At 37.8% G+C, this 17414-nt stretch overlaps 1 protein-coding gene across 1 annotated transcript in view; it reads right to left on the reverse strand.

Moving 5' to 3' along the window:
* The window catches only part of cdh24b (cadherin 24, type 2b), a 239553-nt gene that overhangs the window by 39479 nt on the left and 182660 nt on the right, over positions 1 to 17414 (reverse strand). The window contains exon 7 of the mRNA XM_028472395.1: positions 9278 to 9459. Within this exon, the coding sequence (XP_028328196.1) occupies positions 9278 to 9459 (182 nt within the window). The remainder of the gene's footprint in view (positions 1 to 9277; positions 9460 to 17414) is intronic.

Consider the following 17414-nt stretch of genomic DNA (forward strand, 5'->3'; position numbering starts at 1 on the left):
TTTGATGCTGTTATATTTCCTGTTTCCCTGTTTTTTTGGAGCTGCTGCAACATCTGAATTTCCCCCATTGTTGGATCAATAAAGTCTTATCTTATTTAATCTTAAATGTAAAAAAAACAAAAAAAAACAATGTTGACATTTTAAATGTCAAAATGGTTTGTTGTTCCTAATGCTTTCTTTTTTGTTTCAAACGGGTCCAGATGATTGATAGATAGATAGATGGATAGATGGATAGATAGATGGATAGATGGATAGATGGATAGATGGATAGATGGATAGATGGATAGATAGATCAGTAACTGCCCATCCCCAAACAGCGTTATAAAAAATCACAATAGAAACAACTCAAAAATAGCGGTATTCATTAGCTTAATAACTTGTGTTTCAATAGGAGCAAAATATTTAGTTTCTTATAGAATTTTTGAACATGGAGAGACAGGACAGCAAAGCTACGAGTTGGACTAATTCTTTCAACCATGGCCTTGTTCACATGCAGTATAACAACCATGGATTTTTTCAATGAAGTGCAATTGAATCAATGGAGTCCATCAGATTTCTGGGTTCAGGGAGAGAAGACAAGCTGAATTAAAGTAGAAAAAGATGACAATTCCGAAGCCATTTATCAGATGTTAACGCTGTTGTTTATCGGTCCCGTTTCTGCCAAAATATCCTGATGGTTCAACAGCAGAAAAGTAGAATTTGCATGAAAAGGAACGAGGCAAAGCCGAGCTGAGTCAGACTCAAACTCTGACATGGCCTCCAGACAAAAACGCAGAGCGATGGCGAGGTGGGAAAGCGAGTAAGAAGAAGCGGGACGGGGAGGGTGGGGGGTGGGTTTTACAAGTGTGTGCCTGATTTTTGCATTCATTTGCACTTTTACCTTGTGTGTTCTCTTCTAGCCCTCATAACTCTAGCTAAGCTGCATTCGAGAGAGCGAAGAAATGCAGAGAAGCAGCAGCGGCTGATGGTGGGAAAGAGGGGGTATAATGGGAGGAAGGGTGGAGATAGAGGAAGAGAAGGAGAGAAATCTTTTTCTTGCCGGGGTCTCTGAGGGCCTGACAGTAAATAGGCAGTGATAAGCAGCAGGCGGCTTCAGTCGGCAGCACCCAGACTTGCAGGCTGTTAATGACCCAGCTTTCTCACACGTGTCCCCGTCTAACCCTCTTCATTCCTTGCAGTTCTACGTTCTTCCACCCGTACATCATCAAGTCTTCATCTGGATAACTCTTTCTGACTGTAACCGCTCTTCTTCTACATTTCACCAGAGGTGTAAAGAGTACTGATATATCCAAGTCAAGTAGATACTGTTACTTGATTGAAATTGAAACACAAGTAAGTCACACATTGAATACTCGCATACAAGTCAAACGTAGCTCAATTAAATAGTAATCAAAGTAAAAGTTACTAGTTACTTTCACTCCCTATGTTTATTTTTGATAATAAATCTTGTTACGGCTCCTTGCATACAGTAAATATCTCATGTATAAACTGAAAATGGACCAAATATTACACAATTGGAACTAAATTTATTTTCCACAAAGGCATCTGTACAAAATAAAAGGTTTGTCAAAATGCACAATTCTTGTTTTTAAATAAAATAACTCAGAACTGTAATCCATCTCAAAGTAACCCCCTCCTTTTTTTTAAAAATTAAATTAAATTTATTTATTTATCTCCCTATTTATTTATTTATTTATTTATTTTAACTCATTGTTTGTTTTTGTTTTTTTGACAATTGTCATTATTTTTGTTGATACTGATAATATGCTCAATGCTGTGGTCATGTAAATGTTTCAAAAGTTAAAAAAAAATACAATTTTTTTTTTAAAAAATTCAAAAAGAATTAAAAAAAATTCCAAAAAAATAAAAAAAAATTAAAAAAAAAACACCAATTTATTCATTTCAAAATAATAATAAAAATTCTCAAGTATAGCTACATTTATGAACTCTAAAATTGAGAAAATATCCTGCATTCAATGCTGTTTTTGCTCCGTGCACTACATTTAATCTGATTGGTCTGCTATGATGTGATGCATTTAATTGTTGTCTGGCAATTTCATTTTTTTGTCATTTCACAATGTCCGTTGATCATTTGAAAAAAAAACCAAAATATTTAAGTTAGTCTGTAATGGTTGGGTGTAGAAATGTAACAAATTACCAATTTAGAAATATACTCAAAAAAGTACAAGTACCCATAAAAGCAACTCAATCATAGCAACGTGAGTACTTGATCTGTTACTTTCACCTCTGCACTTCACACATCCTTAGTCTTTTTCCAGTTATATTCCAAATCTTTCCATCGGTTCCTATCTTCACTGGGTTTCTCCTCAATCTGCTGTTAACCCCCTCCAGCTACTCCCACCCAGCTTCCATCCGACACATCTGCTGGGTTAAAGATGAATGCAGCATTCACTCTTCATTGCAATGCTGTTTTCCCTTCACTCTCCAGAGTGTGTTAAACACAGTCAGCTGAAAGGTCAAGTGTGTTATATTGATGTGCTGCACTGTAAATATTTGTATATTTGTGTATTTGTGGGTGCCCGCTTGCATGGGTGTGAGTGGATCATAGATCAATGGTTTAACAGGTTAAGCCTGCAGCAGATAGATGACCTCCGAGGTCACTGCAGCCTGTGTAGCAGAGCAAGATAGCTTGGCAAGGAATTTATTCCTCTTCATCTACACATATTTATAAGTTGGAAAGATGCCTTTATCAACTAATAAAAGTGACATGAGCAAATCACAATTATTGTCAACACGAATGTGCAGCCATATGCAGCCTATCAGGAATCCAACTTACACATAATAGACCCTAAAACGATAGTTTTCACCACAACAAATCAAAGCAGTTACGCATTAAGTTACAGTTGAAATCAAAATAAAATATATTTATTCTGATTGGTTTAACCCTCATATTATCCTCAAATATTACTAACATATTTTACCCTTGGGGTCAATCTGACTCCAGGGATGTATGCCTCCGGAAAATGGTTTTCATAAAATAGTTTTTTTCTCAGGCACTTTATTTGTTGAATGCATACGTAACCACTTGATAATCAAATATTGACCTGTTCTATAGCACCACCATCAGGCCAAACTTTTAAATTAGAATGAATTTATCTAGAATAATTTTCACCCTAATCTTCTCAAATTTACTGACAACAAAATCCTTGCTTCTACGTCACTTTCACTGTGAAAGAGCTGTTCCAAAACCGCATTGATAGCGAACCTTTTCCTTGAGGACATTTTCAAGACAGAGTAAGAGCATGCAGATTGCAATACACATGGAGCACAATGAGTTCAAAATCAAGTTCAAAGGAGAACATGTAAAATCAACTGAATAAGAGGGCGACTGGCACATGAACCAAGAGTGCACTGAGGTGCAACCCATTATTCCATTTAAAGCCCTTAGAGAAAATTATAAACGTGTGTTAAACCTAACAGTTCATGTATTATCTCCATACATACATAAGCAACTAGCGCCTTGCAGGATCTTGTAAATATGCAACGTGCTTTGCTCATTCTAGCTGGAGGGCTTTTATCACGTATCAGGAAGTAAACCTGTGATCTCTTCGGGCTTTTTGGTCTCGTGTGTTGTCGCAATCCAGCTCAGAACCATTTCTCTGCCTCTTTTGGTGTGATGTAGAGGGATTACAGGCATCACTATGCCATGTAGGAACACTAATTGTGAATGTTGTTTTCTTGTCTGGATGAACGCTGTAGTTGAACCCAGTGGGAAGCACATTGTGGGGAAGAGGTGTTTACTGTATTTTTTTATATCTGATTTCCCTGCGTGTTTGACAGGTCGTTCTGAACATGGTACAGTGATTGGCTGCGTTCGAAATGGCATAATAACGTACTACTCATACTGATTCTGACGTCAACACGTGTATGTAGTGTGTTCACATTAGATAGTATGGAAAGAGTACGGGAGAAATACCCAGAAGTAAGCCTATATCGCAGTGGTGTCAAACTCATTATAGCTCAGGGGTCAAATACGGAGCAGTTTGATCTCAAATGGGCCACATTCTTGTGCCTAGTTTGCACTTCTACGTATACATAAAATACAAAAACACTTGACAGCAGAAACATATGAAATTGTCATTGGTGGTCTCGATTTTCAACGTGCCTACCCAACCCTAGTGGTCACGGCACGTCACCGATACTTAGTATACAGTAGACAGTATGTACCGGGGGTGTCAAACTCTTTTTAGTTCAGGGGCCAAATACAGACCAGTTTGATCTCAAGTGGACTACAGAACCCATTATTGTAACCTAGTTTTCAATATCAGCTGAACTCATTTAAAAAATTCTTGATTTTGTCGCCAATTTTTGTGTAAGATTTGTGGAAACATTCAGAGTTTTCTCCACAATTTGAAATTAAAAATGACTGCATTGCTGTGGTTTAAACAAGGGAAACATGCAAGCCCATACAAATATAGTGGAGTTTTGTGAAATTGCTGAATTTGACCATCTACAACTGGATTGGTATTGGTAATTTGGTAATTTACACAATAATTTACGTTTTTTTCTGTCATTTTTACTTTCTCCTGCAGGCCTAATTGCTCTAGTCTAAAGGGCCAGATTTGACCCCCGGGCTTTGAGTTTGACACATGTAGTATATACAGTATACTCATTGAGTCTGTATCGCATATACCGAGTGTATGCCAACACAGACATTGACTCTCCTCTTGCACACGTCATTGGCTCACATTCCTGATTTTATGTTTCCTGTTTTTATCTAGAATTTGCAGAAGTTATTTTCATTTTTGTTCATTGTTTCATTTCTTCCTGATTTTCAGCTGTGTATTTCCACCTCTATGTGCGGTTCGCTCTTATTCTGTGCTAATCTCCCATTCTCTCTAGCTGCCTGGGCACCTCACACCGTCTCTTACTCGTGTGGCTTTGGTTCTTTAGCGGCGTTCGCTGCTGTCACCACCTCACAGGAACACATTTTAACACTCATCCATCTTTTCGTTCCTTCTTCACCCACACTCTCTTTCTTCATTCCTGGGTCTTGGCTTCCAGTGTGTCTTTTAGTTTCCTTTTTGCATCTCGTAGAGCAGGACTCCCCCCACCCCCATCCCCCCTCTCTGCTTCTGTTCAAAGGCGCTCACACCAGGATTTTCCAATCCTGCTCTACACCACCTCCAGGTGTGGATTGTTTTGAACAAATCCCACAAACCCAGGGCTGAAAAACTGACAGTGATGAATTCTCATACTCACACAAGCTGCTATACCCTTACTGGCACACATATGCCAACTCGCAATATTCTTTATAACTTTTAAAACGTGAAAAATATGAGCAAGTGGAGAGTTTTTTTTTTTTTTTTTTTTCTTTAAGCGATTTTGCTATCTTGCCTTTAAAAAAGTAAGGGAAAAAAAATCTTAACTTCTTGCATCAACATGACGTAATGTTTTTTTAAGATACACTTTTTTAGAAAAAAAACGTTAAGTTTTTAACAGATTCAGAATCAGAAGTACTTCATTTATCCCAGGGGGAAATTACTTATGTCACAGATATGTATATTACAAGTGAAAAGATTAAACACAAAACAAAGAAAGAAAAATAAAACATACATAATTAAGTAAAAGACTGCTAACTAAATAAGGATTAAACACAAGTGCACACATTACAGTAGAAAAAAAAAAACAAGATAAAACATTTAAATGATAATACAAATGTACAAGTATAATACAGATTTGTTGCTTCTTTTTTCTTAAGAATTTTATGTTTTGATAGCGCTTCAAGATTAGTTTTGTTGTAATTTCCACAATATAAATAAAGCTGAATTAAATGTAATTGAATTGCACATATGCAAAAACAAAAGCAGGAGCGACTGTAACAGATGATAATGAAAAATATACTTATTTTGTTTTGGTTCATCCTTGATCCTGTTGGTTTTTTTGTTGTTTTATTTTTATGCATGTAATTACTTTACCAAATGTGGAAATCTTTCTTAATTGAGTGCCAAAAATGTGTAATAAAAAAAGTTTTAAAAAAAAAGAAAGAAATATATATACAGTAAAATAGATCATAAGGGTAAAAAAAAAAAGATGTGTGGATGGATGCACGAAACTGAAGCCCTGACTGGTGCTGACACTCTTCACAGACGTAAAGGCGTAACCTTGGGCAGGGATATCATTTTAACACCTTTTGGATGAGAAGGAATAAGCCTGGGTACAAAGCAGTGATTTGTAGGATCAGCACGGCGCTGGATGTGGCCTTTTTATGGGATTTATCATAATACACTGCATTAGCGGCATGCTCACAAACATGCTCGCTTTAAATTATTACGGCTTTGCAGAAATAACACTGTGTGGTGCATAACGTCACAATAACCACACAAATACAGCCACTAAAGGGCAACTTACACATCAGAGGAACAGCTGACAGCATGAGAAGAGACAGACAGACATGAGTGTTTCCACTGAAGTGTCATTTCTGAAGAAGACACGCACGCACACACACACACACACACACACACACACACACGGCCCTTTGCCTCATTAGATCTGCATTACATGTCAGCACAGAGATCAATGTTCCTATGAAGACACATTATGTATCTAAATAAGCCACTAATAATGATCACGGGTCGCCATTCATTAACCACCACATGGATCCTCAGAAGAATTTGATCTCAGTGAATGGCAGATGGCCTGATGAAAATGAAAAGAGAACTATCAGCAGCTGAACCTCACATATTCAAATACGCTGAAAATATACCCACAATAGCTGAAAGACAGCAGTCAAAACACTGTTTTCTGAAAATTCCACTCCACACATCTTTTAAATTCAGTTTCTTGTGAATGGCCCATTATGATGTCTATAGAACAGATTGAAATGTTGATTAAAAAAGGAGGCGGGTTCACGACGAGTAAATGGAGCAGGAAATTTGTTTGTCAAAAGCTATGAAAACACTGTGATCTGAAAGGAATCGTACGAGGGGAAAAGGAGGAAAACGGAACAGATTGGTGGCTTTAACTTCCAACCGAAGGTGTGGTTCATTGATGAACAGACAGTCCTGGTTAAAGGGCTTCAGCAACACTTTGTTTAAAAAGTAACTAAACCTCAAACGCACTTTTTTTCTGCTGAATACATATGCATTTGAGTATTAAATAGTGCTGTTGATTGATCCTAGTCAAACTTATTTAGTAAAAGTATTTTTATTTTGCATATTTAGTTGTAAAATGTCAGAGTGACTGCCCTCTAAGGGTTGAATGCCGGCTATTACAATTGATTTTTGCTATTGGCTAAGACAAATTATTTGGACCATTGTGTGTCGCTAACTTTCACTGTTGGCCCCGCCTCTCCTATAAAAGCTGAGAGGAGGTAGGAGGGTTTCCTCCAATCACAGCCCTCAGTGAGCATTCATTCACAGCTCTAATGTGGAACTCTGTTCTACAACGGTGATGTTTGTGACTCTGTGTTTCCTTAAAGAGCAGATTCTGCACTAATCAGGGGGTTCATCAAGCTATGTGTGCATGTACAGACATATTGTGTGCGTATTTCCGTCTGTCTCTGCGTGTGTGGAGAGGTGCATGTACTTTTTGTCTGTGTGTACTATATGCACTAAAGCACACTATTGTGTCTGTAGGGCTGTGTGCCTGCGACTGTAGTGACACATCGGCTTCAGCAAGTAACACCCATAAGCAATGAGCAATTTTTGAATTTCCCCCTCGTGGTAGGTCAGCAGAAAGCATGGGTTTAGTTACTCTTTAAAGGTCCCATGTCATGCTATTTTTCACCCATCTCCATTCGTTCTAAGAACCCAAAAAACATAGTATTTGAGGTTTATTTTCCCAAACTCGCCAGTTCTCCAGAGTTTTACCCTCTGAAAAGACACTTTCTGAGCAGGTTGATTTGCAGCCTACTCATGCATATTCATGGATGGGCGTGTCTATAGAGGGAACACTGACTTTCTTCTCCCTGCACGGTGACGTAGGGCCAGAGGACGGCCCGCCCTCCTCCCACCCAATCTGTAGACGAGCTCATGCTGCTTTATAAACACGAGGAGGCGGGGCCTTCACCGGTACATACATAGCACTGCGCGAAGGACGCTGAAATGCTCACCTTTGCGGGCGTGTCTGTTTATATGTCAATCACTGCAGAAAGCTTCCTGGAGGTGCGGCTTCTCCAGCTCAGTGTTGCGTCAAATTCGTCATCAAAGTGGGAACGCATCATCAAATTGGAGCGAGGTGATTGGGCTCACCCTGCAGTAAGAAAGGAGCAAATCACCCTCTAACTAACAATTGAGGGAATCAATTAAAAAACACTTTGGGCATGTGTATGAAGCCTAAATAGCACTTTATGATGTTTAAAGCACAGAAGAGTTGATTTAGCTTAACATGGGCCCTTTGAGATTCCTTTACTCACTAATCTCCAGTTGACTGTAGGCACTGTAGGCACTATTTTAACAACCTTTAACCAAATTGTATCAACTCATCTTAACAAGCCGTTTCTTCATTCACCTAACCTTTTTTCCAATCACTGGATAAACTGAGTGCTCACGGAGGTTAGCATGTCCGCCTCACAGCAAGAAGGTCCTGGGTTCAAGCCCTGGGGTGGACACTTTCTGTTCTGTTTCCTTCAGGTACTCCGGCTTCCTCCCATAATCATAAGCAAAAACATGACTGTTAAGTTAATTGGAGTCTCGGAATTGCTCGTGAGAATGTGAGTGTGAGTGGTTGTCTGTCTGTGTGTGTTGCCCTGCGATGGGCTGGCACCCTGTTCAGGGTGTACCCCCACCTAACGCCCATTGAGAGCTGGAGATAGGCACCAGCAGACCCCCGCGGCCCTGAAAACAGGAGCAAGCGATTCAGAAAATGGATGGATAGATATACTTGAAATATTTGAAACACTCTCTACACACTACTGTTCTCTCTAACTCCTTCTCCCTTCTATTTCACCCCTTCACTTGAGTGTAGCTCTGCCAAGCACAGACACTGAGGACCGGAGCGGGAGTCCTACTTATCCTGCCACAACAATTTTGCTTCAAGGGACGGGTGTTAACCCTGCTTGTCACATACGTGAGGAAAATGACAGAACTAGTAATCACAGTGAATTGGATACGTAATTTTAATCTGATTACTGGTTTGAAAATAATTACAAGTTAGATTACCCCTTACTGAAAAAAGTGGTCATGTTAGAGCAACGTGTTACAAGTAGCTAAGTTACTGCTTTCTGAGGAATGCTCCCTGTGGTTACAAACTCAATATCGTGACCAAAAAAAAAAAGATTGGCAATCCCACCTTCCAAACCTTCCCGTTCTCTCACCTTGTTAAGTGTGATGACTGCCTCTTGGTTTACTCCCGTGATGTTAAACGTATCCCCCGTCTCCCCCTCCAGGATAGTGTAATCCAGTCTGGCATTCTCTCCGAGGTCGGCGTCAGTGGCTGAGATTCGACCAATCTCTGCACCTGGAATGGCCAGCTCAGACACGGAGAAGGACCACATGCCTGCAGGACAAAAGCATCCAGTTAAAAAAAACACACATTTCATTCGTCAAATGTAAACACTACCAAGTTTTTATTGTTTAAGTGCACCACACTAGCTTTTAGAAGGTTTTATTGAGGTAATAAAACACTTGGCCTCCCACGACCTGAGTAATGGTGCAGAAGGCAGCATCTGAGTACTGGACAGCTGTAGTAACTATCTACAGTTGAATGAATCTAGAAACTAAACGGAAAGGAAAAAGGGGATAAAGCATGAGAAATGATTAGAGGTCGGGTGGGACAGAAAATCTATATGACCATAATCGTCCTCCTTCCACGTGCAGTGGGTAAAGGTTTTTTTTATTCGTCAAAAGTAAGGCACAACAGACAAATAATAATAACGCAATAATCAATATTATTATAATATTTTTTTTGTTTGTTTCCATGTATCCATTTGTCATTTTTGGTCGACACGACATGCAACTCAATTGTTTCATGACAAATATGCATGTTTTTTTCCTTGCAAAACGTACATTATTACATTTACTTACTATATTGAATAACTATTTCCATCACCAGTTCTCTCCAATGAAGGGTAAGACAAACTTTATTAGGGGATAAGATGTAAAAAGAGAGCGCAGTGTTACACCTGACTGAGGTGGAATTAAAAGGAAAAAGGGGTTAAGGAGAATTTATTTAACTAGATAAAACAGAAGGCCCTGCTGGTTTAGAAAGGCACTAAACTTTGACCGTATGCACTTTAAAAAAAAATCTCAATCTGTGTTAAATTCTGTTTGACTGAAACTGAATTGCAGAAAATAAACAGAGAAATTCAGCAGTTAACCATGTTGCGGCCAATTTTTCATCTTATTAATTATTTATTCATTCATTTCATGAAAATTCAAACCAACATAAATTCCTCATGTACATAAAATAATATCACAGTCCAAATTAAACATTTTCATGATTGGAAAGGAACACTTATACTTCTGCCCCCTTAACTTAATCAATACATAATTGATGACCCCATTAACCTTCCCCCATTCGTCCACACAATTTTCACTATTCTCTAATAACCTAAAAATGACAAATCAAAATAAAATAAAAAAATCGCCCTACAAGTCAACTTTCTAAAGCATATTGGCAGATTATTATATTTTTTTGCCCCATACAATTTTTTAAATAGACACATTTTTGTACAAACTTTCAAATCATCATTGACACAGATATTACAATGTGATTTTCTTGCATCTAATCGCTGTACTGCGATAACATGGTGTGATTCCTACCCTTATATCGGAGTAAAGAATAGCAGCTCCATCTGCATCATAACTCTGTACATGATTATTACAGGCACTTTAAGTGTTCTGCCAACAGGTTTCAACATGCGGCTTTGCTTTTTGCCCGGCAAAGCAGTGCATTCCGGGCCTTTTTGCTTGCTTTGCGGTTATAAAATGTGCACAACCCACTCCTGATTTATCGGATGCACTTATGAAGTAATGCTGTATAAAAAGCACTCATATATTCAAGCCTCCGCACAGAATTGTATTTTACCCTCAGCACACAGAATCACAGAGGTAGAGATATAGCTGACACTGGCTGTACCCACATGCGAAAAGAGTGGTAAGATGAAGTGAGCAGAGGAAAAGATAAAATATCACTATTGGCACAGAGAACAGACAGGCTCATTCAAACAAAGCCTTTATCTACACAGGCTAAACCAATGGGAATCAGATAGACCAGTAAACATGAGTTGAACAATCAAACACTTCGCATTGACAGGAGAAGAGATAGCCATTACTTCAACAAGACAGTATCTGGGTGAACGCTTTGTCAGATGACTTCTGCAAATCTGATAAAGTCATAGCAACACAAACTGGGAATATATTTTACTTGGTGGATGGATAGGGAAAATAGTTAGTACATTAAAGTAGCATCGGCTGCCACAGTTGTTGCTTTATTTTTTTAGCTCTAGGTTGTTAATTACATTAAATGCCTTACATTTGCACGGCTGTAAAAATACCTACTTATACTTATTATGTTATTCATTTCAGAGCACACCTCAACCTCTGGACAACGCTGCACTGATGGGTCATAAATTAGTTATAATGTAACTGCAGCCACAAAACTGACCTTCTATTGTGTGAATATTACGAAAAGGCGAGTGTTGAATACTTTTCTTCAATGCACAATATTAAAGATGACCTTTTAAACTCCTACCATTTCTTTACCAGTAAAAGTCTCGAGAGTATCTTTTTGAAGTGAATACAAGAAATGACATTTTCTACACCAGTGGTTCTCGACCTTTTCAGCCCGCGACCCCCAAAATAAAGGTCCCAGAGACTGGGGACCCCCACTGTACCTGAAGGTGGTTGAACACAGACATGAACATTGAAGAACAGTCATGTGTAGACAGGGCCATCTATAAGGGGGAATAAAGGGGAGAGATTTTTGGGGCCCATCTATAAAATCTGCAAATTGATGGTCCATTGTTCTATGAATCTGTGATAATCACCTGAATAATATCCACTGTTATCCAGGAAGTTTAGTATTATTGGCTCCATAGTATATAGTCATCTTAAAGATGTAAATCCTTGTTTTAATCAGAAATAAAATGGGTTAAAAGTTACCAAAAAATCGTAAAAAGGGTGGTGAAATGAAAATTTTAAAAACTACAGAAATTGGTTTAATGTTGCAAATTAGAGTGGCCATAAACAAACACAAAAAGTAGTAAAAGGGGTTGAAAGTGTCAATATTGGAACAATTTATTCGGAAAATGTGTTTAAACTGACAAATAATCGGCATGCCAAATTGTGGTTAAATTGGCAAAAATAAGCATGAAATATGTTGAAAAGAAGTTAAAAGTGACAATAATGGGTCAACATACGTGACAATAGGTGGGAAAAGTGGTGAAAATGGTTTAAAAGTGCCAAAAATGTATTCAAAGTAGAAACAAATGTGCATAAAAGGCTTTGAAATAATGGCGGACTGGCAGAAACGAGTAATGTAAAAATGCATTAAAAGAAGCAAAACACATGGCAAGAAAAAGTGATGAAAATAGGTTAAAATATATAAGTTTGGTGTAGTTGCAGAAAAAGGCTAGAAATAAGCAAAAATGGGCTCAAATCATTAAAAAATATTCATAGTTTCTTGAAGGCATTTGGCAACCCCCTACCAGTGTCTCGTGAACCCAAATGGGGTCCTGACCACAACTAAGGCAACGTTTTAAAATTATATTTTTTATTTATTATATGTTCAAACTTATTTGATTTTACTTATTATGCACATGTTATGGTCAGTGCTGTTCAAAACTTGAAGGACACTTCAGGCAAAGGATTCTTGTAAAAACTGACACTATGAAAAATACCTTTTTTCTCTCACGTTGAACTTACATCACCTGTACATTTAGCTCTTGGTTGTGAGCTGAGGCTAGAATAATTGAATGTATTGCACAATATGATTTTTTTTTTTCCTGTATAAACAAAATTATGTCTTAACCCTTTCATGCATGAATTATGAGAACCCTAGTCTCTTTAGGCATATGAATATTTTTTTCCACGAAGACGTCCATTTAAGTAGACACCAACCACTCGGTTGCTCTTTTGCTTATATCTATTCAGTCAGTCCTTTATTTACATTTGAGTAGTTTTGGTTCCTTGTTCATGTTTTGTTACCTTTTGTGTCTTTGTGCTTCCACCAGTCCCATCAGTATACTGGTGCTGTTGAGTCAGACTCCCTTCTGTTTCCACTCAGGTGTGTTGCATTACCAATCAAGCCTATTCACTTACTATTGGGCTGTGTTTGGACACAGAATGGTGGATGTTTCATTATGTCAGGGATTGTACGGTATAGATAGGACCCAGTCACAGAGACAGAGGCAGCAGCAGTAACATCAGTGGTACCAGTCAATTTTATTGGCAAAAACCAGAGCTAAAAAAAACCACATTATCACAGACCCTGACAGGATGGTTTATGCTCCACTAGTCTCTAGGCCTCTATACATGAAAATAAATGAATAAATGAAAAATAAAGCAATTGTTTTTCATTTTATGGAGCTAATAAGCAAAAAAAATATATTTTTTAAACTGTTTACTAAATAAACAATTATAAATAGATTTTCACTAATTAATGTCATTGGAGATGCATGGTATCCAATTTCATTTCTCTCATTATGATACAAATATCCACAAACTTTAACAATTATATGGATTCTTAGATGCTACTTGATGCCAGCATATATATATTTTAATCTTCAGTGGTAGAAAGATGTACATGGATTTCCTGAGGCACTTGGTATTAACGTAGTGAGCTGTAAACACGTGGTTTTAAAATATTTCCAATGCGGTTTTTATTATAATGAACATGTTTCCCCCTGAACATGTTTCCCCCTGTTTTTATAAAAGAAATAAGATAACATCAAAAAGGACACTAGTTCGTCATTGACATTCAAACGGGATCTGTTTTCTGTTGTTGAAAACACACTTAAGTGCTTTGCTATTTGTTGAATTGTCATTGCACACATTACAAGCAGTAACTGTGACAGTGGCATTAGGCTCACTTCTAGCCTCATGGCTCTTAAGGGCTACAGACGCATCCATTAACATATGCTGCTCTTTATACTGCATGCTCTTCAACCACCGCTATTTATTCCGTTTTTCTCACAGAATTTACCGTCTTCCTTTTTTAAGCTCTATAATGTGCCTCGTTGTTGCTATAAATGCTCTCAAGGGCAGGTGACTTAACGCGTGATTTTATTGTACTCCGTCTGCAAGCTCTGACTCAAAAGAGAACTTTGTGTGGATGGTAAACAAATTGCTACAGTTTGTTGCAACGTGGAGGTTGTTGCATTGATTTGTGTTTGACTTTCGTGTTTGTTTTACTTTTGCTTAGTGACTGTCCGTGCAGTTCTCTCTTGTGTTTGGCGCACTCCGGCCCGTCTGTGGACACATTTACATGAGAGCTTTAATTCCCCTTTATTTCAGAATAAAAGTTAAATCCGAATTAAACTTAAATTCAAATTAGATTGCTGGTTTATTTTAATTCTGAATTAACTAATTCCTTGATCTTGTAAACACTTAATTCCGCTTTAAGTTAATTCCGGTAGTTCTGCGCATGCTTGAATTGACGCTCTGGTGACAACATAGTCCAAGATGGCCGCCCGGACTGGAGCCGAGACTATTTATTTAATAAGAGCCTTAGAAGACATGGATGTAATGAAAAGAGTTGATGGATGGAAGCAGAAACATGCAGAAATTCACACAGACTTATTACACACAGACATCGGCAAACGGAACAGGCTTAATTGGGACATGAAGCAACAAACCCACAGGGCTTCACTAATGACGCACGGATCATTATAAAGTTCATTTTTCACTCAAAGCAATGACAAGTGGCTTTGATTGGCCAAAGAACGTCTTTTATCTCCTGCTTCGCTGACGAAAGTGAAACTGTATGGTATTGTTGAGCTGCTGCTGCAAAACTATTATCAAAATAAAAGTAAAAACCGTTCTTACTATGTGGTATTCTATGTTGAAGCCAAAAAGTAAGGGTTTGTTGAATGTTTGATCCCGATAGACGTGATACGTCACGTTCGCCCCCTGTCCAATCTGAGCCTTCCCAACACTCAGACCTAAAGCGGAATTGAATAAAGCCGAATAAACCTGTTATCCATGTAAACCTCAATTCGGAATTACTTTTTCATGTAAACACAAAGCAGAACACTTTAATTCCGAGTAATTAACTCAGAATTTAAAAAAAAAAAAACATCACGTAACCGTGGCCTGTAAACATGTGGATCTTGCTCCCTTTGTAGAGTTACAGTTGTTTCCTCATCCCCTGATTATCTTTCATGCACTATTTAAGGAGAGCTTGGTCACACCGTGTTTGCTGCTAAATTGCCTTCAACGCATGTTCCTCGTGTTCCCAGTGTTCAGTTTTTTCCTTGTCGTTTATTTTGTGCCAGGACTTTGTTCATTCTTGCATTTGAAGTTGTACTTTACCAGGTTTTTTTTGGACATTAAATAGAGTTTGAAATACATTGTTCCTTCCTCCAACTCTTCCCTCTGAATTTGAGTCCATCCTTTCTCCTCCACTTCAACAACTCAAATCCCTGACAATGCCGTTCTTCCTTCTCTGTGTTCTGGAACAGAATGAACCATGATTGAGTCAACATTACTCAATGTGCAGACATTTGTCTTTTTCCACTTGAATAACCAGCGGCTGCAGTTATTTGTTAACTCTTCAACATTTGAATCGCACCTCATCTAACAATTTGGGAAAGAGATGGAATAATAAAATGCCATTGTTGAAACTGTACCGTTTGTGGCCCATTTAACACATCAACCTTTAATTTCATCCTGATTAAGTTTGTTAATGTAGCCCTCAAAATAGCACATTCATTTATTAGCATCCGCTACCTTTTTACTCACTGGTCTCTTTACACATTGTTTCTTTCAAGTTATGTGGCTGAAGGTCAAAATATGGATACAATGGATAAGGAACAGACTGACACTGCGTGTACATAGATAAGCAGGGCTTTAAATTAATACTCGCCAACCCGCCAATTGCGATTAAAAATGAACTTTGGCGGGTAACATTGCAGCTTTTCTAACCATTTTGGCTGGTGAAGAATGAAACAAATACCACTGCGTCTGTTTGAATCGGCAGGCTGCAGAAACAATGCAACAACTCATTGTTGCCAGATTGGGCTGTTTTCCGCCAAGAACTTTGAGGGTTTTTGTGTGTGTTTAGATCTTAAAACGTAATGTATATCTGGCAACACTGCTAGTTGTACTAATCCTACATTTCCCATGAACACTATGTCATTACGTGTCATACAAAAATTGGCTACGTGCTTACGTTAGCATGATTATTATGGTTTGGTATGAAGACAAAAGGAACGGCGCAAAACAAACAATAGGAGCTGAAATAAAGTTGTAAAATGAGTTAAGAAAAAACAAAGAAACATCTGGAGATATTTATCGGGTGTTGAAAAACCTGAACTGCAAAAAAGGACACGGGGGAAAATGAAAATGAAAGAGGATCTGAAAAGAAGAAGAAATTGAGGAGTTTTATTACTAAATGGATGTCGGGTCGTGAGTGACAGGTATTCGACTATTTGTTCACCTTTAAAATGTCCACGATACACTTTGTGTGGAGTGGGATTTGTTTACATTTGAAGAGCATGCATGTTAGTAAAAAAAAAATCTCTATAGTAATGATTATTTCTATTCTTTCTAACTTCAAACAGTGTTCCAGGAATCCAATTTTCATCTGAGTTCAGTTTGTTTATTAAGCTATGAGAATATACTTCATAAAAAGTTCACTTCTCCGACACGCCGAAAGTTCCATATTGCACTTTTTAAGCATTGTTACAACATTGTTTCTAAATCAAATCTTTATGTTTTTGCCATTTTAATGTATTTCTGCAATCAACTAAAATAAAAACCATTTAAAGAAACATGAACGCTTAAATCTACTCTGTGGCACTCATAATGTAGTTTATTTTCTCTGGAAAAGACTTTGGCTGGTGGAAAATCTGGTTGGCTGGTCACTTTAAGAATCTACTAGCCATGCTGGCTGGTGATCTAAAAAGTTCATTTAAACCCTGCATATAAGTATTTTAAAATTAGCACATGTTGTTAATAGGCACTCAGAGCCATCATACATTTATAATACCACATTGAGATTAACAGCATACATCTAACTAAATATTTTTCATATTATATCATAGATTTCAAAGTTACAAACATGTATTAAAATAATAATTCTGACATATTTTAACTTTTCACTGGATCATTTTTGTACTGCACTGTACATCATGTACTGCACTCAGAATATGTTTTACTTTACTCTGTAAACGCGATCGATACAAACATTTTTTTATCGGACTGTCAGTAAAGCTCATAAATGAGCAGATTTCCCAGGATGTGCAGAGTTCAGACATCAGGCGTTAATGTTTTGCACTGAGCACTTGTATG

The sequence above is a fragment of the Gouania willdenowi genome, chromosome 17, assembly GCF_900634775.1.
Source record: "Gouania willdenowi chromosome 17, fGouWil2.1, whole genome shotgun sequence".
Taxonomy (NCBI): Eukaryota; Metazoa; Chordata; class Actinopteri; order Blenniiformes; family Gobiesocidae; genus Gouania; species Gouania willdenowi.